Source organism: Lolium rigidum, chromosome 5, assembly GCF_022539505.1.
Source record: "Lolium rigidum isolate FL_2022 chromosome 5, APGP_CSIRO_Lrig_0.1, whole genome shotgun sequence".
Classification (NCBI taxonomy): Eukaryota; Viridiplantae; Streptophyta; class Magnoliopsida; order Poales; family Poaceae; genus Lolium; species Lolium rigidum.
Window position 1 is genome coordinate 197,402,685 of NC_061512.1, and position 11,958 is coordinate 197,414,642.

General features: G+C 48.3%; 3 protein-coding genes across 4 annotated transcripts; 1 reads left to right on the forward strand and 2 right to left on the reverse strand.

Annotated features, from left to right (window-relative positions):
* Positions 1-568: 568 nt before the first annotated feature.
* LOC124654401 lies at positions 569-2,178 on the forward strand. 2 transcript variants are annotated; one of them, XM_047193407.1, is made up of 4 exons: positions 569-715; positions 1,251-1,321; positions 1,438-1,606; positions 1,715-2,178. In XM_047193407.1, exons 1-4 carry the CDS (start codon positions 569-571, stop codon positions 1,910-1,912), a joined length of 585 nt encoding a protein of 194 aa, XP_047049363.1. In that variant the 3' UTR covers positions 1,913-2,178. The 2 variants fall into 2 exon arrangements, with proteins under 2 accessions (XP_047049363.1, XP_047049364.1); XM_047193408.1 differs by having other exon boundaries at positions 1,721-2,178.
* Positions 2,179-2,609: 431 nt separating this feature from the next.
* Positions 2,610-6,572, reverse strand: LOC124656916. The gene is made up of 3 exons (XM_047195565.1): positions 6,497-6,572; positions 5,458-5,768; positions 2,610-4,966 (listed from the first exon to the last, which is right to left on the reverse strand). Exons 1-3 carry the CDS (start codon positions 6,570-6,572, stop codon positions 2,729-2,731), a joined length of 2,625 nt encoding a protein of 874 aa, XP_047051521.1. The 3' UTR covers positions 2,610-2,728.
* A 380-nt stretch (positions 6,573-6,952) lies between these two features.
* Positions 6,953-11,155, reverse strand: LOC124655097. Its single transcript, XM_047194058.1, has 3 exons — positions 11,080-11,155; positions 10,190-10,578; positions 6,953-9,789 (listed from the first exon to the last, which is right to left on the reverse strand). Exons 1-3 carry the CDS (start codon positions 11,153-11,155, stop codon positions 7,063-7,065), a joined length of 3,192 nt encoding a protein of 1,063 aa, XP_047050014.1. The 3' UTR covers positions 6,953-7,062.
* Between the last annotated feature and the right edge of the window lie 803 nt (positions 11,156-11,958).

Sequence of the window (11,958 nt, forward strand, 5' to 3'; positions counted from 1 at the left end):
TCTAGACAGTTTGCAAGGAAAAAAACGGTTAAGCTCTGGCTGAAGTAGGAAAAACCATGGACACCGACCGGCGAGGACGCCAGACAGAGACATCCCTCCCCGGGCCCACGGGCAGAAGGATGCGCAAAGGCAGCGAAAGGAAACGCTCCATGGAGGGAGAAGGGAGGCAACGCCTCGCCTCGCCTCGCTGCGGAGGAAAACCAAATCAAGCGGTGGATGGAAACTCCAACGCCCTACCGCTCGCTGGCCCCAAACCCAGCAAGCTCCTCCTCGCCTCGGAATCTCGGATTGTTGTCTCTCTCGGTCACGTTCACGCGCCCGCGCCCCACCGCACGCGCGAGAGGCGATCGCACACCGCACCGGATAGATGACGATGGAGGCGCCCCCTCCTCAACCCCCGTTCCCGTTCCCGTGGCCTGAGCCCTCCCAACGCCACGCGCTCTCCCTCTCGCTACCGGTTCTCCTCTCCGTCTAGATCTACCTTCCCCCCTCCCCACCCTCCGCCGCCCTCCTGGATTCCCCGCCTCCCGCCGGCCACCCTCGCTGGGTCCTCGGCCTCTCCTGCGCCATGGACGGCGGCGGGGACGCGCGCCTGCCCAGGAACAAGGGCAAGACGAAGCGGGCCCCGGCGGCGGCGCCGCCGCCTCCCCCGGAGAGCGGCAGGGGAAGGGACCGGTTCGAGGCGCTCTGGCACGACTACCACGATTTGCTCCAGGTCAGCGCACGAACCTGCTCCCACCTCTTCTCCCCTCCTCTGCCGTTGTTGGCCGGTGACGGTAAACTCGGCGATCTCTTCGTATCGTACTATCAACTTATTATCGCATACCACATGGCCTTCTGGCCGCCGCAACTCTGCCGTGTCACGCCGCCCGCCGTTTCATCTTTGGTGGTAGCGCCCCGCGTTTTGTCTGTCTGACTGATTGATGTTCTGGAAGCACTTCAGTTGGAGGATCGGTAAATCCGCGATCGAGGCTTTTACTGTTGTACTGCTCATGTTGGCTACAAATTTTCAATGGGGTGTCAGCGATTAGTTCTAATTGCCAATGTATTACTGCATATACTCGATTGGACTCGGAGCCGATACTTTAGTTGGAGGACTGGTAAATTCGGGGTGGAGCCATTCACTGTAGCACTGCTCATGTTCTTGGTTACACTGGGGCGTCAGTAACTATTCTACTTACTACACACCAATGCCATGTACGTATAGTCGATTGGACTCGGTGCTGACACTGAGAGCTTGACTGACGCAGGAAACCGAGGCGAAGAAGCGGAGGCTGGAGAGGATGCACCGGCGAAAGCTTGGACTGCTGGCTGAAGTCAAGTACGACAGACACTTCCTTCCCTGATCAGTTCCTGTCACCAATCTGGTGCTTAACATTCATTCGCCCTGTTATTCCCTTCAGCTAAAATACACGGGAACTGTGTTTTTACTGCCAGGTTCTTGCGGAAGAAGTTCAGCTCGTTTGTGAACGACGATCCGCAGCAAACGCAGTACAGTCTGAAGAACAAAAAGCCTCGGCAGCAGATTCCATCTACCCTGGGAATGAATGAAGGGCCGTCTACCAGCAAGGGCACAAATATGGACTTGAATCAGGATTCTGCAATGGTATGTATTGAAGTGCCAAGACTGTAGTCTCATCTGAATTTTTTCTGACGATGTGGTGCTTCTTTACTTGTGGAATTGCGTTTTCTGATAATTTGGGTTCCTTTTTAGCTGCAGAATGGGGTGGGAGCTGGACGGCAGGGGTACCAGGACCATTCAGAACCTGGGAGGCATGATCTGGCGGGGGTAGATGAAGATATGATGAACTCTAATGTCAACATGTCACTTCATAGGGGTACAGGGAACTCTCCAGCCACTGATGATAAGAGGGCAACCGCATGGCAAGACAGAGTAGCTTTAAAGATCTAGTCCCGCCGTAGGCCTGGCTATGGAATGGCATCCTTTTTTCTGATGATGATTGGACTGCGCCCCGCTTAGTTTCTCAAATATTCTGCAGGGCCTTGTAAATGAATAATTGAAAAGGATAGGCATAGCCCAGAGATAGTTCGACACACTTACAGACAGACAAGATCGGTCTTATTACAATGCTATGAAACATTAACCCTAGATTTTGAGTTACCGGTGTTTGCCCGTGCCTTTTCTTTTGACGTATGTTATGAAGGATTTATAGACAATGCTTTTCTTCTTGCACTAATCTTTCCAAGGGAAAGAGATGATATTTATGCTCATCTTTCTGTGGTTATTCAGGAGTGTGCCAACTGCCAAGTATATCGTTCATTGTAGAATGTTAATGAGCAGACCATACAGTTGCTTGTTCAGCCATATGCAAAGCAAATGATTTGTTCCTACTGGAAGGCCTTGGATCATCTGCTAATCTCAATAGGCATATCAAAGTGCTGGACTATAGTATTAGCAAATGAACATATTATATCACTGAAAAAAGAAGAAGAATGATACCCCCTCTGGTCCATAATAAATGTCGGAGTATTACAATCTTGCAATGCCGTTACTTGATTCAAATTTAAAGACCCTATGCGTTGCAATGCCCCCCCCCCCCCCCCCCCCTAACAACAATACTCATGCAACGTCACTGGTGTTGCACTGCAAAACGCACACCTCGAAAAAGCTCGAACTCTGAAGGTGGTTCATTATTGCTGTAAGAGCCATCCGAATGTATTTGTTTTGAGCTGTCCAAAAGGTAATTTCTTCACTTCTCAAGACAGCCTATTTGCATGATGTCGCCTTCACAGCAAGAATGAGCTTATGTTGATGTTTTCTGCCTGCGCAGTGTTGTTCAAACTGATCTTTAGAATGACATTTGGCCTGGCACATGGTGCAATGCCACTCCGAGGATGATATTTGGCCCTGAGCAATTTCTGGTGGATTAATTCTCTTCTGGATATTTTTTTCGCCGAGGGCCTGAACACTCATCTGCTGGCTCTCCAAGTCTAAACTACCATTTATTTCTTCAGCATGTTGTGGCACACTGTTTGGAATCAACTTTGCTTTCCATGACTCAGAATTCAATACCTTGCAGTATAATTTGACCATGTCTGGGGTCAGCAGGTCAGATTCGCAACTACAAATACCTTGGCAAATGCTGCAAGTCCGTGCTGAAGGTGTCTTCTCTGCATGCTCCGGCACATCTCTCTGCTGAGATTTTGCTTCCAGTGACACAATGTCCTTTGAAGTATCATTGTTAGTGCCTTCTTTGCATGTGGATTCAATGTGGAGACTGCTCACTTTCGCAATATTGCCTTTGCCAAGCATCACATCGAACTTCCGTTGACGCATTCTGCTTTTGCGTTCATGATCAAACTGAGGTTCAGAGTTACATTTGGCCTCACACACAGCAGATTCCACTTCCGGGGGTGGTTCTTGGTCCTTGGCAATTTGTCGAAGATTGTTTTTCCATTGGTTAAAATTTTCGCTTAGTGCCTGAACATTCAGCTGGGGTCTCTCCAAGTCAAATTCGCCATTCATTTTCTTAGCGTGTTTTGGCACATCGTTTGGAATCAACTTTGCTTTCCGTGACTTCATGTACATGTCTCTGGCCATAGCTTGGATCTTCAAATTATATTCACAGTTACATATACCTTGGCAAATGCTGCAAGTCCGTTCAGAAGGTGTCTTCTGTACATGCTCCAGGACATCCCTTTCCTCTGATTTTGCTTCCAATGACACAATGTCCTTTGACATATCATTGTTACTGCCTTCTTTACATGTGGATTCAATGCCCACTTTTGCAATATCGCCTTCGTTAAGTATCACATTGAACTTCTGTTGATGCTTTCTGCTTTTGCCCTGATGATCAAATCGAGGTTCAGAGTTACATTTGGCCTCACAAACAGCACATTCCACTTCCGGGGGTGGTTCTTGGTCCTTTGCAATTTTTACTTTAGCTCGGATGTGCCTTCTACACATCAGGCCGATCTCCAAATCTGATTTGAAGTTACAGATACCTTGGCAAATGCTGCAACTCTGTACTGAAGGTGGTTTCTCTGCATGCTCCGGCACATTGCTATCATGCGATTTTTCCTGCGACACAATGTTCTTCGCAACATCAATGATATTGCCTTCTTTGCATGAGGATCCGATGTGGAAACTGCTCACTTTCGCAAGATCGCCCTCGTGAAATATCGCATTGATCTTCTGTTTATGGTTTCTGCTTTCACTGTGATGCTCAAACTGTGGTTCAGCGTTACACTGGGCCTCACACATTTCTTGGTCCTTGGCAATTTGGTGAATACTGTTTTTCTGTTGGTCGATGTTTTTGTGTAGGGCCTGAACATCCACTTGATGTCCCCCGTCTCTGAGGTGGCTCTCCAAGCCTAATTCACCATTCATTTTCTGTAAGTGCTGTGGCATGCCTTTTGGATCCAAATTTCCTTTCAGTGACTCAGAATTCACTGCCATGTTCTTGCATTGTTCGGCGAGGGCCCGGATCTCCAAATCTGACTCACAGCAAGTGATAGTTTGGCAAATGTTGCAACTCCCTACTGAAGGTGGCTTCTCTGCATGCTGTGACACATTGCTCTCATGCGGTGCTATGTTCTTCGCCGTATGATTGTTGCTGCCCACATTGCTTGAGGCTATGATGTTCTGCTGGTGCTTTGTGCTTTTGAGGTGCTCCTCCAAGTCCGAATGGCATGTACCATTGTCCTGGCAGGTGCTGCAACTCCATTTTACGGACAATGTGTTTATCTGATCAGTGCCAGGAGAAGGTTCAGCTTCTGCTCTCGTCTTCTGACCACTGATGGCCTTAATTCTTGATTCCAATATTGCTATTATTGACTTGTGCTTCTTCCCTACCCAATGCATCTGTAGGTTCTTCTCACTGTTTACTTGCACCTGGCACACGGCGCAACTCCATTTCATGAGTGGTTTCGGCTTCTTAACTAGTATGGTTGTTCCTGTTAGTTCCCACTTCACCTCCAGCGACTTTTTATTTGGAGGTACAGTCTGTTTGATATGCAGTTCGATTAGGCCATTAATATGTGAAACTATGAAAACAAGGACAGTACATTTGATACTATTTCTGAGCAGTTTGAATGAATCATTAGCAACTAGACTTGCGAAATAGTTGAGTCTACTTGCTAGTACTAAGTTCTGTGATTTGCTTTATTTTTAAGCAAAAGGTTGAGGATGACCTTATAAGTTCTGTAAAGTTTTATCAGACCATTAGTAAGTGGTTGCGAAAACAAGGCAAAGTAACTTGCTAGTGCTACTAGTAATAGTAAGTTATACATATTCTACAAAGGACGAATACTGTTAATTTTGATTATAATTTACTCCATACAAGGTGATAATGCTATATAAAAAACAATACATGTAAAAAATACACAATTTGCCTTAAAATGACAAAAATGGACTATTGAAAGCAGTTGCAAACCTCATTCTGAAATAGAAAGTAACTACAACGAATGTTATGTATAGGCAAAATAGTTGCTCACCTCACTCGAGCATTTGCATGGATTCCAGCATCGGTCGACGCGATCTTTCATGACAGGTTTCCAAGATCTGGATTCTGCACTCTGCTGTGCGTCATTGTCCGGAAGCTTCACGTCCTCACCCACATCGCCGTAGCGGTCCCAGCAGTTGACGGGTCCTCTGCACTGCGGCATGCCATGCCGGGGCATTGGCACCACACGCAGGGCCATTGCACGCTCAATCTTGGTCAGCTCGGCCACGATGATCTCGTGGCGAAGGCGGTTCTTCTGGAGCTGCCACAGCAGCGCATCGCTCATTACCAGCATCGCGTCTCCTGCACAAGCATTGGCAATTGATTAAAGAAAGTATTCTACATCTTTTTTTTTATCAATCGTGCTACCTCTTTTTTTTTCTTGGACTCGCACTAGGTGCGTGTCATTTTCATTAGAGTCTAGAAGCAGCAAATCGGTGGCAAAACAAAAAGAGAAGCAAGAAGCCTAAATACAAAGCAAAAGAACTGTACAGCAGATCAGGGGGCAGCCGCGGGCGTTCATCCATAGCTTGGCTAGCAATCATCCACTGCTACATTTGATTACATAATAATCTTACGGAAACCAGGCTGCTCCTGTTATGCTAGGATGAAGTAGGATGGACCTAAGCCCGTCAATCGATTTTTCCCCTTTTACATAACAGAAGAGATTCTTGTCCCGCCCCCTGCATCTGCAGATGCGCGCAACCCAACCAATCGAACATGAACAAGTTACTTTTTTTTACGAAAAGATGAACATCCTGTGCAGAATCTTGAATCTTCTGCCCCAAACAAATCAAGGTACACCTAATCTACTGCCACTACTATACAGGGAAGAATCTTTCCTCAACAGAACCGTGATTTTATTTTTCGATTGAGAAATTCAGGGAAGAAGAACCTGCCTCCAGAGCATAGAGCCCTCTTTAAACAACAGGTAAAGATGCTGGGGATCCGCAACCAGTTCAGAGCGAGGATCCATCTTTTATTCGGGGAAGGCGATGATGAGAGGTAAGGGTGTCACGGGCGGTACATACCGTGAGGCGGAGGTTCCGGGCAGCGGTGACTGTCGGCGGCGAAGTCCGTGGCTCGGCCGCGGCGGGAGAACTCCATCGGCTGGTTCCCAGGGGAGCAGAGCAGCGAGTGGAAGGAACTGGAGGCAGGAGTGAGTTGTTTGTTTCGGCGAGGAGAGCACGGGGACGCGCGAGAAAGAGACCGTTGCAAAAGCAGAATGTGGGAGGGGTGGGGCTTTTTTTTTTTTGATAACTGGGAGGGGTGGGGCTGGGGAGGAAACTTTGAGCACTCAGTGCGGACAAATGCTGAAATGGAGGCCGCTAATTACCAGGCTCTACCAGTTTTTTTTTTTTTTGGAGCAAATGGTCGCTCTTCGTACCGGAAAGCTCTGGGCCATCCCATCTTCTAATCTCAGTAGGCATAGTTACCTGATTATCAGATGAACATGTTGTATCACAGAATAAAATAACAGTCGGCAGTTTGTCCTGAAACGACTTATATAAGATTCTCGCAATGCCACCATATGATTCGAATGTACATACATCATCATGCATTGCAATTTCCCCTAACAACCGTACACCTGGATACATTAACACATGCCATTTCTTTGCATTGAGCTTTGCTCGGGGCTTCCTCCGATACAATGATGTTCTAGCATTCTACCGCAAAAGTTCGATGCCTTCTGCTCCTCCATGTTCGGTGAAGGCTGTTCATTCTCCCTGTTGGAGCCGTCCGAAGGTAGTTCATTCTTGCTATTCGAGCCATCCGAAGGCAGTTCATCCAGGGCCTCCAGACAACCTGTTTTAGCGATATCGCTTTTGCTGAGTATCATCTGGGTCTTCCGTTGATGCTTTTTGCTTAAGCAGTGATTCTCAAATTGAGCTCTAGAGTTACATTTGGCATGGCATACAGCGCAATCCCATTCTGAAGATGGTATTTGGTCCTTCACAAGTTCTAGTGGATCTTGGCTGATTTTTTCATGAAGGGTCCAATCATTCATGAGACGGTGTCTCTCCTCTGTGAGGTGGCTCTCCAAGTCTAATTCGCAATTTGTTATCTCCACAGGTTGCGGCACACTATCCGGGTTCATGTTTGCTTTCTGTGGCTCAGAATTCATTGCATTGTTCTTGCTTTCTTCGAGTAGCGCTCGGATCTTCTTAATGTGCTTTTTACCATGCAGGTGGATCACCAGATCTAATTCACGGCCACACATAACTTGGCAAATGCTGCAACCTACTAAAGGTGGCTTCCCTGCATGCTCTGGCACATTGCTCTGATTCGATGTTGCTTCCTGTGACACAATGTTCTTGATCATATCGTTGTTACTGCCTTCTTTGCATGGGACTTTGATGTGGAGACTGCTCACTTTTGCAATATCGCCTTCACCGAGTGTCATATTTATTTTTTGCTGATGCTTTATGCCTGTGCAGTGATGCTCGAAATGGGCTTTAGAATTACATTTGACCTCACACATAGCGCAATCCCATTCTGAGGATGGAATTTGGTCCTTGGCAATTTCTGCTGGGTTGTTTTTATCTTGGTTGATTGTTTCGCGAAGGGCCCGATCGTTCATTGGTTGGAGTCTCTCATCTCTGAGGTCGGGGTGACCCTCCCAGTTTAATTGGCAATTCGTTTCCTCTACATGTTGTGGCACACTAGTTGGATTCACCTTTGTATTCTGTGACTCGGAATTCATTGCAATGTTCCTGCATTCTTTTACTATATCTTGGATTCTTTTACTCATCAGATGGATATCCAAATCTGATTCACAGTTACAGATGCCTTGGTAAGTGCTGCAACTCCATACTGACGGTGGCTTCTCTGCATGCTCTGGCACATTGCTCTGATGCGCTTTTGCTTCCCGTGACACAATGTTCTTCACCATATCGTTGTTACTTCCTTCTTTGCATGGGACTTCGATGTGAAGACTGCTCACTTTCGCAATATCATCTTCGCCGAGTATCACATTGATCTTCCGTTGATCTCTTCTATTTGTGCAGTGGTGCTCAAATTGAGCTTTGGAGTTACATTTGGCCTGGCAAGTAGCACAATCCCATTCTGATGATGGTATTCGGCCCTTGGCAATTTCTTGTGGATTGCTTTTCTCTTGCTTGGTTTTCTCGCCAAGAGCCTGAATATTCAGTTGGAGTCTCTCGTCTCTGAGGTGGCTCTCCAAGTCTAATTCGCAATTGGTTTTCTCCATATGTTGTGGCGCACTGTCCTGGTTTAAGTCTGTTTTGTGTGCCTCAGGGTCCATGGTTATGTTCTTGCTTTCCTCAAGTAGGACTCGAATCTTATTTAAGTGCCTTTTACCCTTCAGGTGGATCTCCAGATCTGATTCGCGGCCGCAGATAACTTGGCAAATGTCGCAAGCTACTAAAGGTGGCTTCTCTGCATGTTGTGACACATTGCTCTCGTGCGATTTTGCTTCATGCGGTGCAATGTTCTTCGCTACATCGTTGTTGCTGCCTTCTTGGCATAAGGCTGCAACGTTCTTGCTTTCCTCAAGTAGGACTCGAATCTTATTTAAGTGCCTTTTACCCTTCAGGTGGATCTCCAGATCTGATTCGCGGCCGCAGATAACTTGGCAAATGTCGCAAGCTACTAAAGGTGGCTTCTCTGCATGTTGTGACACATTGCTCTCGTGCGATTTTGCTTCATGCGGTGCAATGTTCTTCGCTACATCGTTGTTGCTGCCTTCTTGGCATAAGGCTGCAACGTTCTTGCTCTCTTCGAGTACGGCTCGAATCTTATTCAAGTGCCTTTTACCCTTCAGGTGGATCTGCAGATCTGATTCGCGGCCGCAGATAACTTGGCAAGTGCTGCAGCCTACCGAATGTGCCTTTTCTGCATGCTGTGGCACATTGCTCTTGTGCAATTTTGCTTCATCCGGTGCAATGTTCTTCACCATATCGTTGTTACTGCCTTCTTTGCATGAAGCTACGATGTTGTGCTGGTGTTCTGTGCCTTTGAGGTGTTCCTCTAAGTCTGATTGGCATAAACCGTTGGCCTGGCAGGTGCTGCAACTCCATCTTATTGAAGATGTTTTTATCTCATCTGTACCAGTAGAAGGTTTTGCTCCTTTTTTCGCCTTCTGACCACTGATGGCCTTAATTCTTGATTCCAATGTTGCTATATTTGACTGGTGCATCCTCCCAGCACAATGCTTCTGTACGACCTTCTCAATGTTTACCAGCACCTGGCACACGGTGCAACTCCATGTCATGGGTAGCTTCGGCTTCGGCTTCTTAACTGGTATGGTTATTCCTGTCAGTTCCCACTTCACCGCAGGCGATGTTTTACTTGGAGGAACAGTCTGTTTGATGTACAGTTTGATTAGGCTATTAGTATCTGAAATTCTGAGTGCAAGGGCAATAGGATTTATACTGATTTCCAGTTCATATACCATTAGCAAATAGACATTTGGAAACAATCCAAGTAAACTTGCCAGTGTTCTATTAATAACCTTTTTTTGAAGAAAAAGGTATGGCATGACTTTGTAAGTTCAATAGAATAAGTGATTTTGAAAACAAGGTGAGTACACTTGCTAGTACTAATACTAGTATATGCCATAAAGTCCTATCGTGAGACAGTAACAAAAATGGACCGATGGAAGCAGTTTCTAACCTCGTTTGTACAAAGTACACACAAATGTTATTGTGGTGAGGCAAAACAGATGACACATGGAAACAGTACAAAATGGACAAGCTGCTTACCTGAACGGGATCTTGCAGTTTCAGATCATCAAATGCTGAGCTATGTGGACCCGCATTACCACCACATTTGCAGGTGTTGCAGGATTTGTTGGCACGATCTTCCCCGACAGGCTTTGGAAATCTGGATTCCGCAGTCTGCCTGTCGTTGTTTGGTGGTAGCTTCACATCATTTTCCTCACTCACGTCGCCGTAGTGTTCCCAGCCGAAGACGGGTCCTCTGTGTTGCGGCATGCTGTCCCGGGGCATCGCCGTGGTGTGGTGACCGGACGCGGCGCGAAGTGCCACGGTGCGCTCTATCTTGGCGAGCTCGCTCAGGATGATCTCCTGACGAAGGCGGTCCTTGTGGAGCTGCCACAGCAGGGCGTCCCTCATCACCAGCATCGCGTCTCCTGCACCAGCATTGTGCAATTAATCAGGTAAGAACCAGGATTCTACATCATGGTGCTTGTTTTCTGCGAACAAATGCTCAACATCTAATTAGAGCCTAAGCCCGTCAATCAAACATGGACAGGTCTTTTTTTGTGTGTTTGATGCGAGGACAAACAAGTTGGCAGTATCATTTAATCTTCTGCTCCCAAGCAAATCGAACCACAGCTAGTCTAGTTCTACCAGTTCTGTAAGGCGCGGATTAGGTAGAAAAGCCTCTTTTCGCAAAAAAAAAAGAAAAAAGAAAGGTAGAACAGTCCCAGTAGCATCGTTTGTCAGTGAGCCTTCCGTGCTGAACCTTTTCTTCCTCAACAAAGAAGAAACAGGCAAGAAAGAAGCTGCATCCGAAATCTCGAACCCTCTGGAAACAAGAGGTACAGATACTAGGATCTTTCGCATACAATCGCAGGCAGAGACGAGAGACGGCGGGAGATTCCATCTGTGTTGTTTCGAGCGGCACGTACCGTGCGGCGGAGGGTCGGGGCAGCGGTGGCCGTCGGCGACACCGTCGGTGGCTGGGCCGCGGCGGGAGAACTCCATCGGCCGGTTCTCCGGAGGGCGGGGAGCAGAGCAGCGAGAGGAGCTGGGGGCCGGGCGGCGGTTGGTGGTAGTTTCGGCGGGCAGGGGAGCACGGGGACCCGTGAGAAACAAGGGGCGCTGCAAAAGCTCGACGTGGGGCATACACTTTGAGCGGTGGATGACTCGATGTGGGGAACTGGGGCTTCCCGGTGATGGGGCGGCCTGCCTTGTGAGCGTCCCTCGAAACGGCCCCTAAACACCGTCAGATTGAACGCTTGGAACGTCTCCGCTTATGGCATCTTCAGCGGCGCGTGACGAACTTTAGCGTTCGGAAATGCCCACGCGTCCGTTTGCATCGGTCGAAATAGTCGAAATCGACCGCGCGTCACCGGTGGGATGGGCATCCGGCGATAGCTGAGCCGCCAGCCGCCTGGCATGTGCACGTCCCTCCAGGTGTCGCACAGCGTCCAGTGCGCGTGCATCATCCTCCCGATGCTGACGGACAGCGGCATCCTGCCAGGCTGCTCCTCCTTCTTCGTGCCGCTGCCGGACGCCTCGAATTCGTTCTTCTTCTTCCCCATGGCGCTGTGACGGTGGTGGTGCGAGTGGAGGTGTGGGGGATGGAGGAACGGGGCCGGTGGATTTTTAAGGCCGGCCGCGCGCGGGATACTATGCCATTAAAGGCGGCGCAAAATTCCAGCCGCCGCCCGCCAGTGCGCACGCAGAACATGCAGCCGCGCCATTGATGGCGAAGGCTGCGGCGTAGACGCGGAAGCGCTGACCGCGGAAGCGATGCCCTCGATACAGGCTCGCTGCCAGGCGGG